At 39.4% G+C, this 22,682-nt stretch overlaps 1 protein-coding gene across 3 annotated transcripts in view; it reads right to left on the bottom strand.

The window, feature by feature from the left end:
* LOC136864491 (microtubule-associated protein 4) overlaps nt 1–22,682 on the bottom strand; it is a 159,789-nt gene that overhangs the window by 12,138 nt on the left and 124,969 nt on the right. For all 3 annotated transcript variants that reach the window (XM_067141528.2, XM_067141530.2, XM_067141529.2), the window contains one exon: nt 21,211–21,347. In XM_067141528.2, the coding sequence (XP_066997629.2) occupies nt 21,211–21,347 (137 nt within the window). The remainder of the gene's footprint in view (nt 1–21,210; nt 21,348–22,682) is intronic.

Below are 22,682 nucleotides of genomic sequence, written 5' to 3'. Positions count from 1 at the left end.
GATTTCATCAAACCCTATTTGTAATATCTAGACCAGGACCAGCCAAACTACGGCCCTCGGGCACATCCGACCCACCAAGGACTTTCAAGTGGCCCTGTAAGTATTCAGTCTTTAAAACAAGCAGAAAAAACTATACATTTCTAGTTAATTTTTAGATCAATATCTGGTAATATTGTTCACACAGAGAGCACAAAGGAGCGGGAACTGTTCTCTTGGTTTTAGGTAAAAACTTGAGACAATTGCAGTAATAAAATTGTCTATGGAACTCTGATTCGAGGAATGCGCGTAACAGCGGTAAGCAAACTATGGTTATAACACCCTCTCTCTCCCCTATATCAGAGTCTCAGAAATAGTACTCAGGTTATTCTCCTCCTCTCAGTACAGTTACGTTACCCTCGCCTATATCCTTCGGTTTTCCACCCTGCTTGCTTAGTTCTTTGTCAATTGTGTTTGAGACCTGTTCATGTGCACTGTGTGTTTGTTCATAAATGTCTAAAATACTTTAGAACTGGTGCAAAGTTGATAGGTAGTGTAGGTTTAATGAATCTTGGTTGGAAATTATTACGTGGAAGAACATGGAAATAAAGGATTTTTGTTAAATGCAGCGAGGTCATAGCAGTTATGAAAGAGCACAATATTAAACGGCATTATCCTAAGACACATTCTCACGATTTTTTACAAACTTCTTGACCGCGAATGTATTACCAAAGCTAAAGAATTATCTGCTAAAATCACAAAACAGCAGCGAACAATTTTAGGAGAAACGGAGGTGTGAAACAAAAAAATGTCATTAACTCTTTCACCGCCAGCCTCATATGCGGTGTCCATGTCCTATACCGCCAAGGCCTAATGATCACTTTTTACATTGCAGTAAATTATTCGTAATAACTTCTGTTCAATTTATGTCAATTGGATGGTCATTTTTTTGTTTCGAAGGTAATGCTTCGGGAATTTTATTGATGTAAATTAATGCACCTTTATTTTATTAATGTTTTATTTTATGAAGTGATAATTCAAATAAATATTTCCTTTCTTTGGAAAAAATGTATTTTATGATTAAAAAAACGGTAAGAAAAAAATATTTTTACTATCAAAAGCTGCATTATTTTAGAGATGTGATGTTTCCTATGCTACATGTAAAAAAATAAAGCCTTATGTACAATATTACAGTTACAATATTTTTATTATAATTATCATTACATTAACGTGAAATTTTCTAATCTTACATTATATGCAAATGCTGCATTTCCTGGTTCGTTTCAAGTAAAAAAAAAATGATTACTAATGTCTATTTCACACAGATTTAACTCCCAAAATTCACTTTTTGCCTTAAAAATATGATACAAGAAATTATTTACTAATATTTACAGGTACACATGTTTATGACGTGTTCTAGCAAATGTGCTTGTGGGGGACACAAAGGGTGTACACCTTTCTTACACTGTTTACAAATGTATCTGGTCTTTTTTCCAATTACCACCTTGACTAGTACTAATCTTTCTGAATACGGAACAGTTGCGTTCCTTTTTTTTCCCGGTAAATAGTAAGTGGTTCGTTACCCGCCCGCGGGAGCTGAATAGCCGCTTGGTCACCAAGCCACTCGGCAGCAAGTTCCTCAACTGAACTTGTTGTATATAGTCTTATTTAATCCAATACTAGTCCAAAACATGTATTATACATTATTAAAACGAATAAATAAGTTGGAAAGTATTTTTTTCCGGAACGTCCGATCAATCGGACGTTGGCGGTTAAAGGGTTAAAGTAAGTTATGAGATTTCAAAGCTGATTGCAGAGCATTTAAGAAGTTTTTGTGGAGGGCAATTCGTAGCTTCAGAAACATTGTGCCCTGACAAAACTGACATTTTTAACTCAATCTCTCTCTCTCGAGACACTTTTGGTAGACGTGTGGAAGAATTAGCAGCAAGTGCTCATCAGCAGTTTATTAAAAAAAGGCAAGGAGTCTGAATATTTTTCCATTGAATGTGATGAGAGTACTGATGTGTGTGGCGCTGCTAAACTTTTGATATTCGTTAGAAGTCTGAATATTAATTTCATTATAACTGGAGAGCTTGTGGGAATGAGAACCATGCATGGTACCACAAAAAGAACCAACTTATTTGAGGAGGTAGTAAAATGTGTTGTTAGTGACGGACTGAGTGGATTAAACTCTGCGGTGTAACTGCAGGTGATGCATCACATGTTGGGAATTTATTCGAGAATGGTAGAACTAATAAAGAAAAATGTAGCATCTTTGGGGGCATGGTGTACAAACTTCATTGCATCATACACCAAGAAGTACTTTGCACTAAGGCGTTAAATCTAGGAGTTAAGCAGACTGTCACAAAATTAACGACATTTGAAGAAGCAATCTGACACACTGAAGTTTTAAAACATTCTTGGATGAAATCAACAGTGAATATGAAAACATAATTTAACACGAGTAAGTAAGATGGCCGAGCCGTGGTAACACACTGGCATGATTTTTTGTACTTCGACAGGAAATCTGGCAGTTTCTTGAAGAAAAAGGAAAGCCATGTGATTCGTCAAGTGACCCTGATTGGCTATCCTGCAGGGGAAAGATAAGCTAATCAATGTTGCCTACCCTGCAGTAAAATAATTCCAATTGAAATTATTTAGGAAACAAACTTCTGCCAGAAACTGGATACATTTTCCAACAAAACCAATACCCAACATACTTTTCAAGAATGATTCTTTCGTAGAAGTAATTCAGGGCTCTGATGGCCAATTTGTGTCTAGATTTGCCGATTAACGATTTTGATAATACTAGTTCTTGGATCAACAAATTTTATATTTCAATGTGTGCTAAAATGCTACGGCTATAGAGCCAAGCTCTGCATTCGGCAGGCGATTGGGTTCGAACCGCACCGTCCGCTCTCCCGGGAATGCTTTATTTTTCTGGTTTCCCTTTTGCACTCGCAAGCCACAGCCAATTCCTTTCACTTCCTTACCCAGTTTCATTCATTTCGTACTCATTTCAAGTGAGGTTTGCACCAGGAAGGGCATCCGGCCATAAAAATATGCTGTAAAATATAATCCTGCTTCATCCCCGACCCCGTAGTGGGCTGCGGGGCTACAGTAGGAGGACAATATGCACTCTATTAATAGCATCACGTTTATCTCAAAGTGCTTCTTCCTTATAAAAAAATAAAAATAAAAAAACCGGCCCATGTCTTCTCATGTGATCAAAAACGTGCATTGTCACTGTGGAAAAAAGAATGAGCATATGATATTGTATGTTCCTCTCATAGTATTTTAACAGACTTAATTATCACAGTCGTGTTTGAGTAAGCAAGGAGTGCGGATATGCTGAGTTGAATGCGGAGTAATGGGCAACATGTTGGCACAATACAGGATAGCGATTGGGAGCTGGCACTGTGGAATGGAAAGTAGAAAGGCGAGAAGAGTGGAGACAAATGGTGGGGAAAAAGAAGGGGGGGGGGGGGATGTTGGCAACTCTACTGGTGGCGGCGGTGGTGGTTGTGCTGTTGATAACAGGAGGAGTTGAAGTTAATCCTGGTCCAGGTTCAGTGGGTTCCATTAGATGGGAAGAGTTTGAAGCGATAAAAGAGATAAGAGAGGCATGTCAGACGGAGCAAATAAGAGAAATGTTTCGAAAGCTAGCTAAGGAGTTTAAGGACTTAAAGATGAGCTGGAATTATTGAAGCAGAAGGTAAGAAGTTTTAGGCAAGACTTGAGATAGACTAAAGTGATTAGTAGTGAGGGACGATCAAGAAATTTTGAAGAAGAATATTTTCATATATGGTGTGCAAGAAGAGGAAAGAGAGACTAAAGTGGAACTAGTGCATAAAGTGGTGGAAGTAGTGCAGAATAGGATGAAGATTAACTTTAGCGAAGTTGATATAGACTATGTGCACTGGGTTGGGAAAGTTAAGGGAATGAGGCCCATTAGAGCGGAATTATTATCTACATTGATGGCGGACATTGTGATAAGGAATGAGAATAATTTAAAAGGTGAGAAAGTGTGGATAAGAAGGGAGATGAGCAGTGAAGCCATCAAGGAGAACAGAATTCTGAGCAGGCATGTAAGGGAGGCAAGAAAGCAAGGCCTTAAAGCATGTATTAGACGGCAGCAGCTGGTTGTTGGGGATGGCAGACGGTCACGTATATGGACGGTGGGCCGGCTAAAGGAAACAGATGAATATCAACATCAGCAGAAGCAACCCCGACGGCAGAGGGAGAAGTGACGAATGTCACAAGGAGAAGTAGTGATGACGTAAAGGAGTGATATTACGGAAGTGAGTGAAGTTCACAGCTCACCAAGATCGAGAAGTGGAGAACTGCAATGAAATGAAATGTCGTATGGCTTTTAGTGCCGGGATATCCCAGGATGGGTTCGGCTCGCCAGGTGCAGGTCTTTCTATTTGACTCCCGTAGGCGACCTGCGCGTCGAGATGAGAATGAAATGATGAAGACAACACATACACCCAGCCCCCATGCTGTAGGAATTAACCAATTAAGGTTAAAAACCCCGACCCGGCCGGGAATCGAACCCGGGACCCTCTAAACCGAAGGCCAGTATGCAGACCGTTCAGCCGAGTCGGACTGGAGAACTGCAAAACAGCAGTGTCAGCAACCAGATGGTCGGGAATGCAGAGACCTTGGTGAGCCAGGACAGCGCAGAGGTGAATGAATCAAGAAATAGGACACGAGTGGTGCAGATTGAAGTGAAAGTGGTGAGTGAAGGCAATAGGAGACATGGTAATGATTCAACCTCACCGAGTAAAGGGAATACAGAAAGGAAAAAAGGAGGAGAGAGATGGGGAAGGCTTGCAAGGAAAAGTGACAAGAAGTAGGGATGGAAGTGGAGAAACACAGAAGCAGAGAGGGAAGGAGGAGGGAATAAATAACTAGATATGGCTATAGGGCTGCTGAATATTGAGGTGTTGATGGAGAAGCTAGGGAACAAAGAAATTGTGGAAGTAGTAAAGGATTTTAAGATAATTGCCTTACTGAAGACGTGGTTAGGGAAAGGGGTAGAAATTGAATGGAACCGGTATAGAGTAGTCAACATGAGGGAAAAAAATAGGGAAGATGAGAAGAAACCCAGGATATAGCAATATAGCAGTTTTAATAAGAAATGAGAACAGGGAGGGTAGAGAGAATACAGAGTGAGTAGGGGGGGGGGGTAGTGTGGTTTAGAATTAAATGGGAAGTGACGCATAGGAGGCAATTTATCTGGCCCTATTATATAATCATCCTACACATGCAGTTTATGCAAATAATTTTTTGAGGAACTGATTGAAGAAATAAACAAAATTAAAGGGCTGCATGTGGAAGATGGAATGATTTTAATGGGGAATCTGAATGCAAGAGTGAGCAACAGAGTACCAGATTACAGGAGAGAGGATACCGAAGTGAGATGGTACAGAAGGAGTAAGCTTGTTAGAGTTATGTGCTATAGAAAATTTATATATATTTAGTGGGTGGATGAAGGGAGATAGTAGATATAGGAGTAAGCATGGAGATAGCTTTAAGGAGAATAAGTTTTGAGGTGGTAGAATGTAGGGCAACAGAACACATGCCCATTAAGATAAAACTAAGAGGTGGTGATGATGACGATGGATGATGAGAGGAAAGAGGTAGGAAAAAGAAGGGAGAGGTATTAAGGAGGGATGGAGGTATATCTGGAACGATACGAGAGAAAAAAATGAGATTAGATCTAAAAGAGAGGGGAGATATCTTAAGGGTAGAAATTGAAAGGGCGCTGGAAGGAAATTACATGGATAAGGTGCTAAAATTAATAGAACCTCCAGTATGGAGTGTGGGGAAAAAAAGTGAAGATAAGGGAAGGGAGAAATAATAACCGAGTCATGGGGTGGTTTGATGAAGACTGTAGGAGGAATCAAGAGGTTGTAATAACAGTTCTAGCAAAGTGTAAGAAGGGAGGGGAACAAGAGAAGAGGGAGGAGTATTTTAAATTAAAAGAGAGATTACAAGGAGTTATTGAACGAGAAAAAAAAAGGCTGGAAAGTGGCGGAAGCAGAAAGAATAAATGGATATTGCAAAGAGGAGAGATTTGAGAATCTATAAATAAGATAAAGAGAGCGAGACCAATGGGGAAGGAGACAAATATAGGGGAAAAAAAGTGGGTAGGGTACTTTATTATAGGGCTTTTAGAAGGAGGAGAAAACTGGCATGGGGAAATGGGCAAGACATATCGTAAGAGAACTAGAAGTAGGAATTCAGATACTAGAACAAGCCAGGAAGTAATTAGGGTGTTAAGTAAGGCAAGAACAATTGCAGCAGATGGTGTGAACAGTATTTCGAACAGGGTATGGAAGGAAGTGGGAGACAATGAACTGATGTTGAAGGTGACTGTTAAATTTAGCAGAGATTCTTTTAGAAAAAGCCTTTGATGCAGTGAGTCGGGAGGCGCTATTTACTACATTAAGGGAGATAGGGCTGTCGAAGAAAATGAGGGCAGCAATAGAAGTAATATATGCGAATGTACTGGTGACGATTAATTACAGGCGGGAGGGATGAGTAAGTGTATTGAGTCGAAGAAGGGGGTGAGACAAGGATGTAAGCTATCACCAATATTATTTTTATTGTTTATAAATAATATTTTAGAGAGACATGAAGGAGAGAGGAGGCAATGTACTTGGATACAGAAATTGGAGGTACCGGGCCTGCTATTTGCAGATCTATTGATTTTGGCACTAACAGCAAGTGGGTTGCAAAGAGGAGACGAGGTAGTTGAATATATTAGAAGATGTAAATGTAAGGAAGACGCAGATAATGGTATGTAGGAAAAGGAGAGCCAGGAAAGAAAAGAAAATCTGGATGGTAGAGCACGAAATCAGACCTGGAAAAAAAAAAGTATTTAAGTGTAATAATTTGTAATAAGGGATTATGGAAAACACAATGTAGGAAGGCCAAATTAAAGGGAAGGGGAGCACTTGCAGCAGTGGGGGTATTAGAAAACAAATTTCCCAGTATAAAGTATAAAATTCAGAAAATGGTGTTCCAATCAGTGATAAAAGGCAAAATGTTATTTGGTGTAGAAGTATGGAGATTGGAGGAGGATAGGAAAGAACTAAACCAGGTGGTGGCAAAATTTATCAAGATTATGATGGGCCTTCCAAACTGCACTGCAAATGTGGGAGATAGATTAGTGTGTAAAGAATTGATGGAAATTACAATAACTAAGAGGGTGGTTAAGTATGGGATAAGATTGGAAGAAGGGAAGGGAGGGGAATTACTACAAGAAGCATATAGGTTTCAGAAAAGTATGGAGAACGAAGGATACTGGGTGAATAAGTGTGAAAAAAAAAAAAAAAAAAAGTTACAAATTTTAGGGTTGCGGGAGTTAGGGTGCACAGGATGGGGGGAGAGGAAAGAATGGGCATGGAAAAGGGTAAAGGGAAGATTATCAGATACAGAAAGACAGACTTTAATAATGGAATGTAGGGAGAGAGACTCGCTATCAGCATTAAATTGGTGGAAGTAACAAACCGGAAAACATAGCACTACAGCCCTTGAAGGGCCTTGGCCTACCGAGCGACAGCTGCTCAGCCCGAAGGCCTGCAGATTACGAGGTGCCATGTGGTCAGCACAACAAATCCTCTCGGCTGTTATTCTTGGCTTTCTAGACTGGGGCTGCTATCTCACCGTCAGATAACTCCTCAATTCTAATCATGTAGGCTGAGTGGACCTCAAACCAGCCCTCAGGTCCAGGTAAAAATCCCTGACCTGGCTGGGAATCGAACCGGGACCTCCGGGTGAGGCGGGCACGCTACCCCTACACCAGGGGACGGCAGAGTTTCAGGGCAGACGAGATAAGGAGAATTATATTGGTGGGTGATGGGAGTTCCGAAAAACAGGGGATGGGTAGGACGAGAAAACAAGGATAGATATATTTTGTGTGCGGGGGGGGGAGGTGGACAGACCTGCATATATTTAACCAATGCAGAGCCTTAGAGGAGACTAAAAAGAAATTGCTGAATAAGAAAAACTGAAAAGGCAGAAAAGAGTTATGACAGTATGGTTGTGTAGTGGGAGAGAGGAACAAATGTATCAAAATATTTGAATGCAGTTAGAGCCAGGTTTTTAAGGAAATTGAGGGAATAACAGGAAGAATGGAGAGTGAAAACGGGCCAATAGAAAGAGAGATAAAAACAAAGAGGAAATGGAAGAAAGGATGGGGAGATGAGTAGGAAGGTAGGAGATAGGCAAAATGGTGAGTTGAATCTGTGGAGTCTTCAGAGAAAGAAGTAAGATTTAGATGAACGAGGGAAGCATCTTGCCCAGAGGAATGGTTATCCGCCCTCAGCAGGATGCTGCAAAATAGAACGAGAGAGTTGTATTAGATATAAGGATATGTACTATGAAGTGATTGTTATATTATAGTGTAGTGCAGTGAATTCAAGGAGGAACGACTGGCAGAGAGTTAGTGTAAATGGGAGTAAGAGTGAGTGGGAAAGGATGGATTGTCGTATATCTAGAATAGTGACTAGGGAGATGGATTGAGCAAGACTTTGATGAATGGGGGAGAGCATCTTGCTCAGTGGAATGGTTATCCACCCTGAGCAAGATGGTCAGTAGATTGAGTGTTATATACATTGTAGATATACTAAGAGATTTGTATATATTGGAATATATTAAGAGACGAGCAGGTTAATATCTAGATAGGGGTGATGGTGAAAAACTTTGTAAAAAGTAGAAATTAGGCAGGAGAAGGAAGGCTGAGAGAGTAAATGTGAAGAGGCGTATAAATATTAAATTTACAGAGTCGTTCAAGAAAATGAGCAATTAGTGTGTGGATTGTAGAGCATAAGATGTAAATAATGTGGAAGAACTGTATGAAGACATCTAAAATAGTAGGTGAGGGAGTAGGAAGGAGTATGTAAGTGAGAGAGAGCAAGCTGGAAGATACGTGATGGGGAGTGCAAGATATAAGAGTTGAAAAGGTGGGGTGGGACTGACCCACCCCAAGGTAAAAAAAAGATTAAGGATGACCGTATGGGGAAAGAGGAGAAGCAAGGATGGGTGGTGGCAATGTGCAAGAAAGGTGAGCCGTATACAACAGGCTGGACAGAAGATAAGAATGTGACTGGTCACACGATGGACTAGCTTCCGCCACGTGATCTGTCACGCAAAGAATGGAGGAAAACACATTGTCAGCAAGTTGGCTGTAGGGTCCGGTATGTGACCGCACGAGGCGGGCTGGCAATGGTGTTTACGGGTTGGACGGGCAGTTTTTCTTACCAGGGGAGATATCACGACCAGCCAGTTCTTTTAATTTAGTTTTAAGCAGTAGATAGGATGTTAGTGTAGCTTGTAGTTAAGGTAGCATCAAACATGTGGTGCTGGATATCCGTGCATCTGTGGCATGCTAGTGTGTCTATTTAATAGATTGTAAATTTAGACATGGGGGGGCAGCAGTGGCTTGTTATCTTTATTACCTAACCGATGGTATGTACTATGGTGGAAAGAAAGATATGTATGTAAAAAACTTTAATTATCAAAATATTATTCACCTCCCATGTAGGTACAAACTAGAGAAGAGAACAAACCCAGTTCAAGCAGAGGTAATTGACACTATCCCCAAGCACCAGTCTAAACACAATGCGATGATATTACCGGCTGGCTAGCACAAGCTTCCTAGTGAGCACGCCCAGCCGTTCACAAGGTCAAGTCATGATGAGCTCAAAGATCTTGGGTCACATTAGGGAGAAATCTAAACCATCTGTGTTCAGTTCAATGCAGTAAGGTGCTCACTGAACATGGATATTCTAAGTGAAGTCAAGAGTAAAATCAAAAATCAAATGCACTGAAAGAAAGTAGTGTTGGGAAGAGTGAAATATAGGAACGATTTTATGTTGTCACTGATGACAAGAGACAAAACAGAATTTGTGCAATCCAAAATAAGACCGTACCTCTTGAGCAGCTCAAATACCAGCAAATACAATAGAGACAATACGAGACACTCAGTGAGATATCGAGGGACACCTATTAGAGTTCTCTCTAGCGGGTAGACCTGAGAACTACTGATTCTGTCGTAAGAGCACATGTATTTGTGTGTGAAGTTTTTGGTGTTATTTATGCTTTCTCAGCGAGTTGACATAATTAAATAGTAGTGTGCGTCATTCCTTGATATCTCCTCTCAACATACGGTTAAAGGTATGTGCTGTGTGTGGCTGCAGTAACTAGGAAGTACAGAAGAATGCGCGGTCTTTCACTACCCTCGTGACAAGAAAATGTAAGTAATATTGTGTTTGCATATATATACTTCCAGTAACAAAGAGATTTTTATAGTACTTCATAACCTTCAGACCTGCTCGACCCATATTTTAACTGGCTTAAAATATAATACACATATTTTATTGCACAGGACAGCAGTTAACCTTCAATACTGAGGTGGTGGTGTAGGTGTGATCTGTGGGTTTTGAAATGTCACAGAAGTGATTTGGATAAGGTGTGCAAGAAAGGGACGTTACGCTTATATAAGAATTATAAAATCTGTTTAGATCATTTCCAGGCCAGCGACTAAAAATCCTCAACTATACAGCAAAGGGTATGTTACATTTCTACTCTAATTGTACGTAAATATTCCTCAAAGCATCACTATCGACAACATTTTCATACTTTTCTTTCTTTTATCCCTCTTCTCAGATTAAAGCCGGGATTTTACAGATCATCTTTCTGTTAGTAGGCTTCACGTTAAGAGGAAAATTGTCCAGCTTTTAAATGTTAATTAATTACATCATGTGTGTAAGGAATGTGACGATATTTTAATTGACAACTGTCTTAATGTGATACAATGTGTTTTAAACGAGAAAAAAGACAAATCTAACTGTAAAAGTTCAGGCAGGAATGCTAAAGCAATAAAAGTAATGCATAAATGAAAGATCAACCCATTTCACAGTAGACCATTTCACATCTTGTTTATAGGTCTAATTTCAGTCTTTAAATAATAACCTCTTAAATAATTCTTCATTCATTATCCAGAATTGCTTTAGCAACTTCAAAGTTAATATCTCAATAATACTTTCTTCCTAGACATAATGTATTTTACCATTTTCGTATATGCATTTCCATTGATATTTGAATTTAGCGAGATTTTTTCAGGTCAAGTCATTAGGAGCACCCCCGTCGAATTGTCTCCCATTTTAACAAGGCTAAATCCGTAAGAGTCGCGTATTGTCTCTACTGTATCTGATACCAGCACATCAGCAAGGCATTATTGCACTTGTTGTCCTAATCACATAAGTGCTACATGCAGTTGAGTCATTTCTAGTTCTATAAAACAAAATAACAGGCTTACGTTAAAATGTGTGCCCTATATCTACGCCCTAAAATTCACAAAACTAACATTCCTATCCGTCCAATTATCAATTACAGACCCAGTCCCCTATACAACACTTCTAAATTCATCCAAACATTTTTACTAAAAAATTATCGATTTTTATCCAACAAATCTATCAAAAACACTTCTGATCTAATCAACAAATTAAAAAATTTTGAAATCCAACCTAATTTTTCTCTCCATTCTTTTGACATTGTCAACATGTACCCTAGTATTCCAATTCCAAAATTATTCCCCATTATAAACAACAACCTAAACAAATTCAGTAACCTAAGTAAACTTGAAATTCAAGACTTCATGTCTATTTTAAAATTAGTTCTCAACAATAATTATTTTACCTTTGACAACACCATTTATCAACAAGATGGCTTGGCTATGGGCTCACCTGCTTCTGGCATTCTTGCTGAAATTTACCTCGACTTCTTAGAGAACACAAGAATTAATAATAATAATAATTTCTCCAACATCCTCTTTTGGGCGAGATATGTCGACGACACATTGGTAATATTAAATGAGGAATCAACCAACGCAGCCTCTACACTTCTTCATCTCAACAACTTAGACTAACATTAAATTCACCCTCGAATCAGAACACAACCAAACTCTTAATTTTCTAGACCTAACTATTACTAGACATCCTTCTTCTTTATCTTACAAAATTTTCAGAAAACCAACCCAAACAGCAACTACAATAAGACAAGATTCTTCGCACCCCCAAGCTCATAAACGTGCTACTTATAACAGCTTAATTTTTCGTGCCTTCAACACCCCTATGTCCAAAAAAGATTTAAATAATGAATTAAACACCATCCGCAACATTGCTAAATTTAATGGCTTTAACAACTCCTTCATTAACCGCATCATCAACAAATTCAAACACCGTCCAAAAACCACTTTATCTAAAGACACAATAAAACCAACTGCTTTTTCCACCTTCACTTTTACTCAGGATGCTTATAAAATAACTAATATCTTTAAAAAACATAATATGAAAATTTCTTTTAGAACTAACAATAGAAGTCTTGATATCTTACACAACTCTAAATCTCTAAATAAGTCTACTGCTTTTTCTAAATCGGGTGTATACAGATGTAAATGCAACAACTGCAGTTCCTCCTACGTCGGACAAACTGGCCGCAACTTCAATATCAGGTACTCTGAACATGTCAACGCCATTAAATACAACAGATTCTCTGCCATCGGACAGCACATACAAGACTCCAAACATAGTTTCACCAGTATTGACAATGACATAAACATACTTAAAATCATTAACAAAGGCCCCCTCTTAAACATTACTGAAAATTGCTTTATCCACCTTGACCAGTACTTCAACCCTAATTTCAATTTAAACGACATTTCTGAAAAACCCAATATCCTTTTTGACTTCCTAATTCTTCTTCTCAAAAATTCCAAATTCCAAAACCCCAATTCTATTTTCCATGTCTTACATAGTTCCCACCCACATTTTCTAACTCCAATAACCCACCCTCCTAACCCACCTTAAACTACCCCTCCTTCATTTCCCTATCTTATCTTTCCTCATTACCATCTAACTTCAATTTCTTTTATTCTTTCTCTTATTTCACTATCACTCTTCCTCGTTTAATTTATTCTCCTCTTTCAAAAATTTTTGTCTTGCGCCAACTTCGACTACTTCAATCATGACCTAAAAATTTTTTCTTTTTAAAAAATAGCGCACTGTGCATATAAGTTTTCATTTGTTTTCCGATATTGCGCTTTTTACTACATTTTTTTCTTCTCTCTACAATTGTTTTTTCAAGTCAACTGTTTACCAAGAACTTAACTGGAGTACGGGTGCTCATTCGGTTGTACTAATTGGCGTCGTATATTTTTATATACGTACTTGGCTTCCCGCAGCCGTGACAGGTTCTGGACCTTCGAAACGTTCTCCACTTTACTTTGGTGTTTGGCCGCAGCGCGTGACCTTGAGTGTGCCGCGCTGGTCACCGGGAGCTGGCGGCTTTCTACTACAGATCTGTTCGTCTGCGAATTCAAGCCTTTTTGATCTTCGCATGTTGATTGTTAGTGTTGTGACTTTGTGCAGGACAGAATGTGGTGTCGTGTCTTTGTGCCTAACAGAGTGTGAAACTGACATCCAACAATCATAAACATTTTACATGTTTTTTATGGCTGATGATGACCTAGACTAAGGTCGAAACCGGTCCCATTTAAATAGAAATGTGATTGCTACGTTTCTTTCTTTTGAGTATTGAATAGGTTGAACCTCCTTTCCAGTTATTTAATTTTTAACATTAAAATGGTAGCACAAGAATTAATGTAGGAAATGACCTCAGTAAAGTAAATGCATCCGAGGTGCTACGCACTGGAGGACTGTTTTCTAGCGAACTCATGTAGTGGCCGATGATATTCGTCACTCTGTAATACCGGATGTTTGTGATGCAATGCAGTGTTATTCTTATGCTGCAACTACAGACATGTGGACTGACGATTACAAGAATAATAATTTTATTTCCCCTTACAGTTCACTACATTAAAAAGTGGGCAATAAAAGATAAACACAGTTCGTTTAACCTGCCTCTTCTCCAATACTCTGATGTCTGGTGTAAACAGCAAGAAAGAATTTACCACTCAATGAGCTGCGTTAGGAGCTCAGCTGCCAGATTTACAAAGGGTTACGTTTGTAAGAGATCAAGGTGCAAATATTAGGAAGAACTTAAAGGTTCATGAACGCTTGTGTAGGGCATTGTTTAAATATAGTTTTGTGGCAAACGATCCAAAATTATTTTCTTAATTCTCAGGTGCAGGAGTACAATACATAATTAAAGAAATGCAGAAAGCTGTGGTCTATTTCAAACGGGCAAGTTTAGTTAATCGTGTCAAGAGTACTCTGTAATAGGATGTGGAAACAAGATGGAATACTAAGCTGATCATGCTAAAATCTGTACATAACCAGTACGGTGAAATGATTTGAGGTCCAATCGACTCCATCTGCAGGCAAAAAGGAGAAATTAGGAAACTTGAGAAACTGGAAGCAATCAATAGAGAATTCATAAGTGACTTGATTTACTTCCTAGAACCTTTCGAAGAAGCCTCTGATGATTTAGGACATGGCACTCAGACAATACAAAAAGTGCTCCTTTGGTTCCATCATCTAGTAACGCGAATCGAATCTGGACACAAATAAGGAGCTAGAACAATATCCTCAGCTTACAGCCGTGGTCCATCTTGATTATTACAAGTACATTATTTACAAAACAATACTGGATATTTCTTTTGTTTAAGGGCCGGTTCTACCACCTACTGGTAAAGTAGCGCGTAATTTGCCCTCCGCGTAAAAGGATGTTTCCGTCCGACCACTCCCGGGTAGCGCTATCGGCAGCATAAATCATCGTTACCCGGCGCGTAATTTCTCGGCCACTTCGAGGGCCCGATAAGACTTTACCTGCCGGGCAAGTTCTGAGAGCTGAACATTATTAGCTGTATTTCTGGTGATATGCAACTCAAATTAGCTTAGTATACTGAAAAAAGCAGTATACTGTAACAGTGATCGATATTGTATTGCAGGATTTTGAACATTAATGCTTCCCTTTAGTTGCAACGGTCACACCAGCCTCTCGCATCGGTAGCGCAGGGAACACATTTTATACGTCAAGCTTTCGTAAAGAAACTCTAAGAGGATGTAAAATCAAAATCTATTTGGAAATCATTTCAAATGGGCTTTAATTTTCTACTTTTTCAGTTTTCGGACACGAGATATATATTACTGTATGTATCCTACCCGACCCAAGCGTATTCGTAGCATAATGGTTAACACGTTCGCTTCGTAATACGAAGTGTGCAGGTTCGAGTCTTTATTATGACGAATCTTTTTTATTTCCACTATTAATAATAATAATGTTATTTGCTTTACGTCCCACTAACTACTTCTTAAGGTCTTCGGAGACGCCGAGGTGCCGGAATTTAGTCCCGCAGGAGTTCTTTTACGTGCCAGTAAATCTACAGACACGGGGCTGTCGTATTTGAGCACCTTCAAATACCACCGGACTGAGCCAGGATCGAACCTGCCAAGTTGGGGTTAGAAGGCCAGCGCCTTAACCGTCTGAGCCACTCAGCCCGGCATTTCCACTATTAGCGTTGTGTTAATCTGTATGCCTCTTTTCATACGTTCTTATCACAATATTATGTCTACTAGGAAAATTGCTTTATATGTATGCTACCTATAGCAAGTGATGTTATGATTAATAGCACATAGGACTGTCGCCCAGGTAGCAGATTCCCTATTAGTTGTTTACATAGGCTTGTAAATTATTTTAAAGAAATTGGAAACTATTCCATTCCCGAATTCCTCTTCCTATGAATGGATATTTATCCCCGATTAGTTCTTTACATTTACGGTACCTTCCAACTTTATCTTCATAAAGTTAAAAATTAAAATGAAATGCTTTATCAATAAATGGAAGCATCTGGAACTAAACGAGGTCACAGAACTAGTTGCAAATAGAGCATCGCGGAGATACTTAATCAATTCACAGAAGCCTGCAGATAGAATGCTCAAAGGCAATAAGTCCGTAAAGAAGATGTGTGTATATACGTATATGGAAGCGCGTAAAAGAGAGTTAAGAACAACGGCAGGGAACGAAAATACACTTTAAAATGCAAATTAGAAATACGATGAAAACCTGCGTACCTTCTATTACGGAGCGAGCGACTTGACCAGTCTACTACGAGAATACCTTTCAAAAACGCTGCCTTGCATGACAGGTTATAACTGGCGTAAGAAAATGTAATCTCGAGATTTTAATCCCAATTAGGTATTGATACTGAAGATCATAGATTAAAATCACGAAAGCTTGACATGAATCGTTGTCCATAACTCTTAAGACTCCCTTTATTCGGCTTTTTGGTGATAATCAGCAGACGCAAGCACAGGGAAATAAGATAATCAAAATGGGTTTCATGCATCAGACTATAGATAGCACCACACTCGAAAGCGAGAAATCGCTGAAAATCAGTCTAGCCAACTTCGTATATCGGTGTCTAGCTCCGGGTAGCTACCTGGCGCTTGCGCGGAGGTGGTTGGATGCAAGCCGAAGTACCAGCCGATTTACACCTCCAGGTAGTTTACCTCCCGGGCAGCTGCCAGCCACTTTACCAGCAGATGGTAGAACCGGCCCTAACTCAGAAGGGAAAGGTGCACTGTTACTGAACACAGCACACCAGTAATCTGCCGCTCAATTAGCCTGGCCAGTACGCCAGTCCTAGCAAACCCAGCCTGCAGAGGAATCCAAGTTTTGCTAGCCGAGCTGCCTTGACATGGCCATCATGACGTAATAAGCCCACCCTCGTTCTGTAGTGCTGTCACACGATGCAAACGTAGCTTAGCTGACACACACACACACACACACACACACACACACACACACACACACACACACACACACACACACACACACACACACACAGCCTAGCCAAGCCAGAGATCGCTTACTGTTCATCTCTAGCACAAACTCTAAGGACTCCCAGAACAAACACATCTATAGGTTCAAATGTTTCTGAGGAAAGTGTCCAAGTGAGGAACTTCACCAATACCATGTGCTCATTCCTTATTTGAGGCACTGTGCATGTTATTAAAATTTGCACACTGTTATATAGTAATATACAGATGACTATAAGTATCTGTACAGCTGTGCTGATAAATGATAGTGTAGCATTGAGTTGGCTGCTATAAGATCCTTGTTGGAGCTAGAGTAATAGGACTGATGGTATTACAAAACATATTCCTTTATTTGTATACATCTGAGATTTGAACAAAACTTGTACACAATCTCTAGTATTAAAGAAAAAATGTTGAGAAACACAAAGCTATCATGTCAATAGTATTTGTACACATACTATGTGAACAAACTGAATGCAGTCTCTCTCCAGGTTTTCAATACAGGTTGGGTTTCCCTTCACTTCAATAACAGCTTGAAGACGCCGTGACATTGCTTCGACGAGTTTTCCCGTTATTTCATTGCAAATAGAGGCCCGTTCTTTCTGCAAAGCCGTTACTATGGTAGCCCTGCTCATAATTTGCCTTTTCCGTATCCTTGTCTCCAAAATACTTCATAACTGCTCAACTGGATTAACATCCAGGCATTGAGGAGGGGCATGAAGCTGTTTTGGAACATTATACAACAGCCACAGTTCTGTATTATGGACGGTATACTTCGAATCATTGTTTTGTTGGAACATAAAGTAGTTTTGGGGGGGTTCAGTTGTTAGGCACTGGCAGCCAGATGTTTTCAGAATGTCAATATAAATTTTGTGATCCATTATAGACCTACAGTCTATAATATGAAGCTCCCTTATTCCAGCAGCACTCTCACATCAAACCAGCACATTTCCACCTCCCGTGTTTCACAGTGGGACACAGCTTTTTGGGCGCAAACTACGTATTCTTTTTCTGCCATACCATTTGTAGTCCAACTGACCGAAATGAGAAAAACTTTATTCCAAAACACGGGTGGTGCATCTATGTCTTGTTTTGTGAAAGCAAGGCGTTTCTTCTGATTTACTTTAGAATCATAAAATTTCTTGCAAACAACTATCATTGTACTCTTCATTTTTAAAAGCATGGTGTACTGTGCTTTCAGATGCTGCAATACCTTGATCTGATAGCTCTGCCACTGTATTTCGCGCACTTAATTTTGGATCTTTCTTAATCGGCCCACCACTTTACGGAGTCAGTTTTTCTGGACATCCACTACTTGGCATGTTTTGCACAGAGTTAATAGCACAATATCAATCTATTACAGAGTGTACTGTTGATTGGGGTCTCCCAACAAGAGCTGAGATGCCCCATAAAGATTTATGCTGATTGTGGAGTCTAAGAACAAGCTTGCACTCCGCTTGATAGATTTATTTTCCTTTACAAATCATACAGACACCACTTTACAATCACACATACAAACACAGCTGCAGCAGACCTCGGACTAAACAACTGCTTTTCGGACGAGTTTTCGTTTTATGGGAACTGGGCTTACAATCTTGTTTACAGAATTTATTCATATCTGTACGAATACTTATGACACAATAGCCTTTTGTGTTTCTTGGAATTAGGTCTTTAACCTTTACCACTCGTCTGTCGGGTGAGATCCGACATTACGATATTCCCGTTCCGGTCGCATGTCGGGGGAGACCCGACATGGCATTTTATCGCCCACCGCTCGTCTGCCGTCTCTTAGCCGACAAAATACACGATGATATACTGTACTGCCATCTTTTGGTTCCGCGTGGAACTTTGTAAAATCCAGATACTATTTGACAGTCAGTCAAAAAATCTATTATTTAGATGGCAGTGGCCACTCACGCACACGAAAGCTCGAGCGATAGTAAACAAACATGGTCGCCATGTGCTCTTCTAGTCATATATATGTTGTATATGTCAGGCAACACACAAAACCACAGTATTTTCGCACCTCTGCTCCTAATAAATATATCTAATAGCATTTCACGATGCCTGAAAGTGAACTGACGATGGTCGGTTTGTGTACCATAACCCAACATGTACCTGATGCTCACGGCTGGCACAGTTATAAATCAAGAGATCCAGATTTCAAGAAATCTGCCGTTTACAGTGGTTTCAGCCTACAAACTAGCGCGAGGTATGAAACCGGAGACTGAATAGAGGTTTTCAATAGCTTTTTAGCGATAATTTGTATACTAAATTATTAACGAAACCAATCGGTATGCGATAACGGCAATAAATAATAATAATAATAATAATAATAATAATAAAATGCAAAATAATTAGTCTTAAATTCCACATATTGCTTTTATTTGCTCCAGTATAGCTTTCTGTAAACATGTATAGCCTAACTACATCATTTAAAAGCAAGTGCTATCTCCAAAATCGTGAAAGAATATTACAGGTCAAATAAGATAAAAATGTACATTTAAAATACGAGTAGTAGAGGCAACACAGAGAACTTTAATTCGAGGGGTAAGGGTTAATACTACCGGGCGAGTTGGCCATGCGCGTAGAGGCGCGCGGCTGTGAGCTCGCATCCGGGAGATAGTAGGTTCGAATCCCACTATCGGCAGCCCTGAAGATGGTTTTCCGTGGTTTCCCATTTTCACACCAGGCAAATGCTGGGGCTGTACCTTAATTAAGGCCACGGCCGCTTCCTTCCAACTCCTAGGCCTTTCCTATCCCATCGTCGCCATAAGACCTATCTGTGTCGGTGCGACGTAAAGCCCCTAGCAAAAAAAAGGGTTAATACTAAAGGCTGTATACACATTTTGTTCAAATCTTAGATGTATAAAAATAAAGGAATGCACTGTCTTGCACTACCATCAATCTTATTACTCTAGCCCCAACAAGTATCATATAGCAGCCGACTCAATGCTACACACCGTTCGTCAGCATAGGTGTACGAATACCAATACGAAGTAATCCCAAAAATAAGGTCTCCTATATTTTTATAAATACAGAACTCTGTTCGTGTGGCTGTTGGTAACAATATTGTTAAGAGTGTTTCCCGTGCCACATGCACGCACCGCACTGAGGCACTCGGTTTTGGCTTGGCAGCCGTTGAGAATGGAGCTCTCATTGGATGTTACTGCCAAGTGCGAAGTGCGCGCATTTACTCGGTTTTGAACGCAAAAGGTACTGAATCGATTAAAATCCATCACCAATTGACGGAAGTCTATAGTGAGTCGTGCATGGATGTCAAAAAAGTTTGTAAGTGGTGTAGAGAGTTTGCAGCCGGTCGGACAAATTCAAGACGAACTAACAAAGGAGCGAGAGACCATCAGTTTCCATCAAGACAGTTGTGAAGGTTGAGCAAAATATGAGTGAAGAATCGGCGGATCACCCTGGATGATCTCTGCACTTTGGTTCCTGAGGTTTCTGGAAGCGCCATTCGCAACTTCCTGAACAGCATGGCGGCGAGCTGGTATGACATGGGCATACAAAATTTTTCACAGCGTCTACAAATTGTATCGACCAAAATGGTGATTATGTAGAAAAATAGCAAAATTTTCAAGCTGTAAAATGATGTAAACCATTGTAGAAATGAACAGGTCTATGTATTTATAAAAAAATAGGAGACCCCTATTTTAGGGATTACCTTCGGAACAGTAAATGTATTCTATATTTTAGCTTTTCTTATAGCTCTGACACCCCATGCTCATGCAATGCACAGCCTTGAGCATCCACTTCATACAGATTACTATATACAATCATTAGCTAATACTGCATAGACAGGGGGGGGGGGGGAAGAAATTACCATTCCTGTCTCATTTCTTACACAACTTACTGCCCTAAAACTATTTTTAAATCTACATCATCAACAATGAGATATACTTAGGGCTAATGATTCGAAATATACACTTGCTTGTTAACTCCTAAATTAAGATTGGATTTATGCTTCTATTCACTTTTCCAACAATTTGTCAGAAAAAAGGACTTTCTCACCGAACACTGGAATTAAGGTAGAAACTTTTAAATATAACCATTTCGAACACAAGCAATAGCAGCTAACGTCCCAATGAATATAAAAAAACTATTCCAGGTTTCAACAGCCCACTCTCTTCGAAATTCTGTGCTGTCTGCCTGCATGCCTAGAAAAACAACTCCATATTCAGTTTCAAGAAAATGCCGAAAGAATATGGTATTCCTTATACTTGAAGGTTGCACGACATTTCCCACAACAAACCATTTAAATACAATTGCATTTTCTATGGAATGAATCACATCTAAATGGGACAAGTTACTAAACATGCCTCCGAAATATTCAGGCTCCTCATGCAACAGTTAACTTACAATGATGATGCACATACATCTTAATGAAATGTTGGAATTCTACCATAAGTGGGCCACAAATACTTACAGGCAAGTTAGTTTGCTGTTTTGATTCAGTCTCAGTTTTATTTTCACTAGGCTCTACCCTGTAGTAATTCCATTCGTCTTCACTTTCTTCACCACTCTCAGCTACATTGTCAGGCACAAGGCCCACCAGTCCAGTAACTGTAATAGATTAAAAAAATGAATTGAATACAAACGCAACATTGAAAAAGAAACCTACCAGGTCATTGCCAGAGCATTCTTAATTAGAAACAAGCACTGTTCTTAAACCCTTATGCAGATTTGGTACAAAAGTTTTGAAGTCATTGGATGCTCATAAAAATTCAGAAGAGGTTAATAATTAAAATATATAAATATAACCACACAAAACACTGAAAAGAGCTGCCCTATAAATCAAGGAACCAATGGTCAACTGGCAATGGCAGGTAAAACAGGAGAAGGCTCTTCGAAAGAGATCATTCTTATAATTGCATTTACAAGCTAGGGACAACATGTAGAGTCACAAAGGAGAATCTTCACCGACAGTTTCTGCAATGCCAGAACTGGTGAGTAGAAGTGTATGTAGACAGGAAGATTAGGAAGAAGGAAACTTCAATACTTCACGAAACTCAACTGTCTCCAAAATTCATGGAAAAGAATAGCCCCACGTATATCAAAACATTTCTAATTATGGTTGTCAATAAGGTAAGATGAGGCTTACACTATCTCTGCAAATTATTGTTCTTGTCAATATCATCCTGATAATTCTGCCTTTCCCAGATGCAGCAGGGTGGAAACTATCCCTCTCCACCACCCATAACTATTTTCAAGCCCTAATTCCATTGCCTTAACCCTTCCCATTTTACTCTTACCTCCGCTTTTGTTTTAAATTCCATTGCTTGCCATGCCGTAACTCATCATCATCATTTCATGCTTTCATGACCTCGAATACTAGACTATAATACCCAAATAGTAATAAGTATTCTGTCAGAGTGGAAGACTTCAGTTTCGATTGGTTAATCTATAAGTATATAGTAAACCGAAAACTAATTCCTGAATTAGTTTCAGATGGACTGAAGAATCGAACATTAATAAATTAGTTGTAAATATGTCTGTTTTCACCGTAGCATCAATGGTAAAAACTGTGCAAACTGTACTCGCAAAGAAATATATGTTTTAACTCCATGGAGAAAGGTGAAGTATATTACTTTTTGCCTAGTTTCATGTCACACTAAGACAGTTAGGTTTTCGTCAACAATGGGGTAAGAAAGGGAAGAAAACCACCTTAGTCTTAAGGTACAGCATTAAGTGTGTGAAAATGGGAAAGAACAGAAAACCACTTAAATGACTGTCTATGGTGGGATTCAAACCCACCATCTCCTGAATGTAAGCTCACAGCTACACAACCCGTACCATGCACCTAACTTGCTTGGTGGTGAAGTAGACTTCATATTTAAATTCTTAGAAACTAGTCTAGAATCACCCAATCTAACTACCTATTTTTTAGATTACTGAACT

The sequence above is a fragment of the Anabrus simplex genome, chromosome 2 (genome assembly GCF_040414725.1).
Source record: "Anabrus simplex isolate iqAnaSimp1 chromosome 2, ASM4041472v1, whole genome shotgun sequence".
Lineage (NCBI taxonomy): Eukaryota > Metazoa > Arthropoda > Insecta > Orthoptera > Tettigoniidae > Anabrus > Anabrus simplex.
The sequence above is the reverse complement of the archived record's forward strand: the minus strand, read 5'-3'. Positions and strand labels throughout refer to the sequence as shown.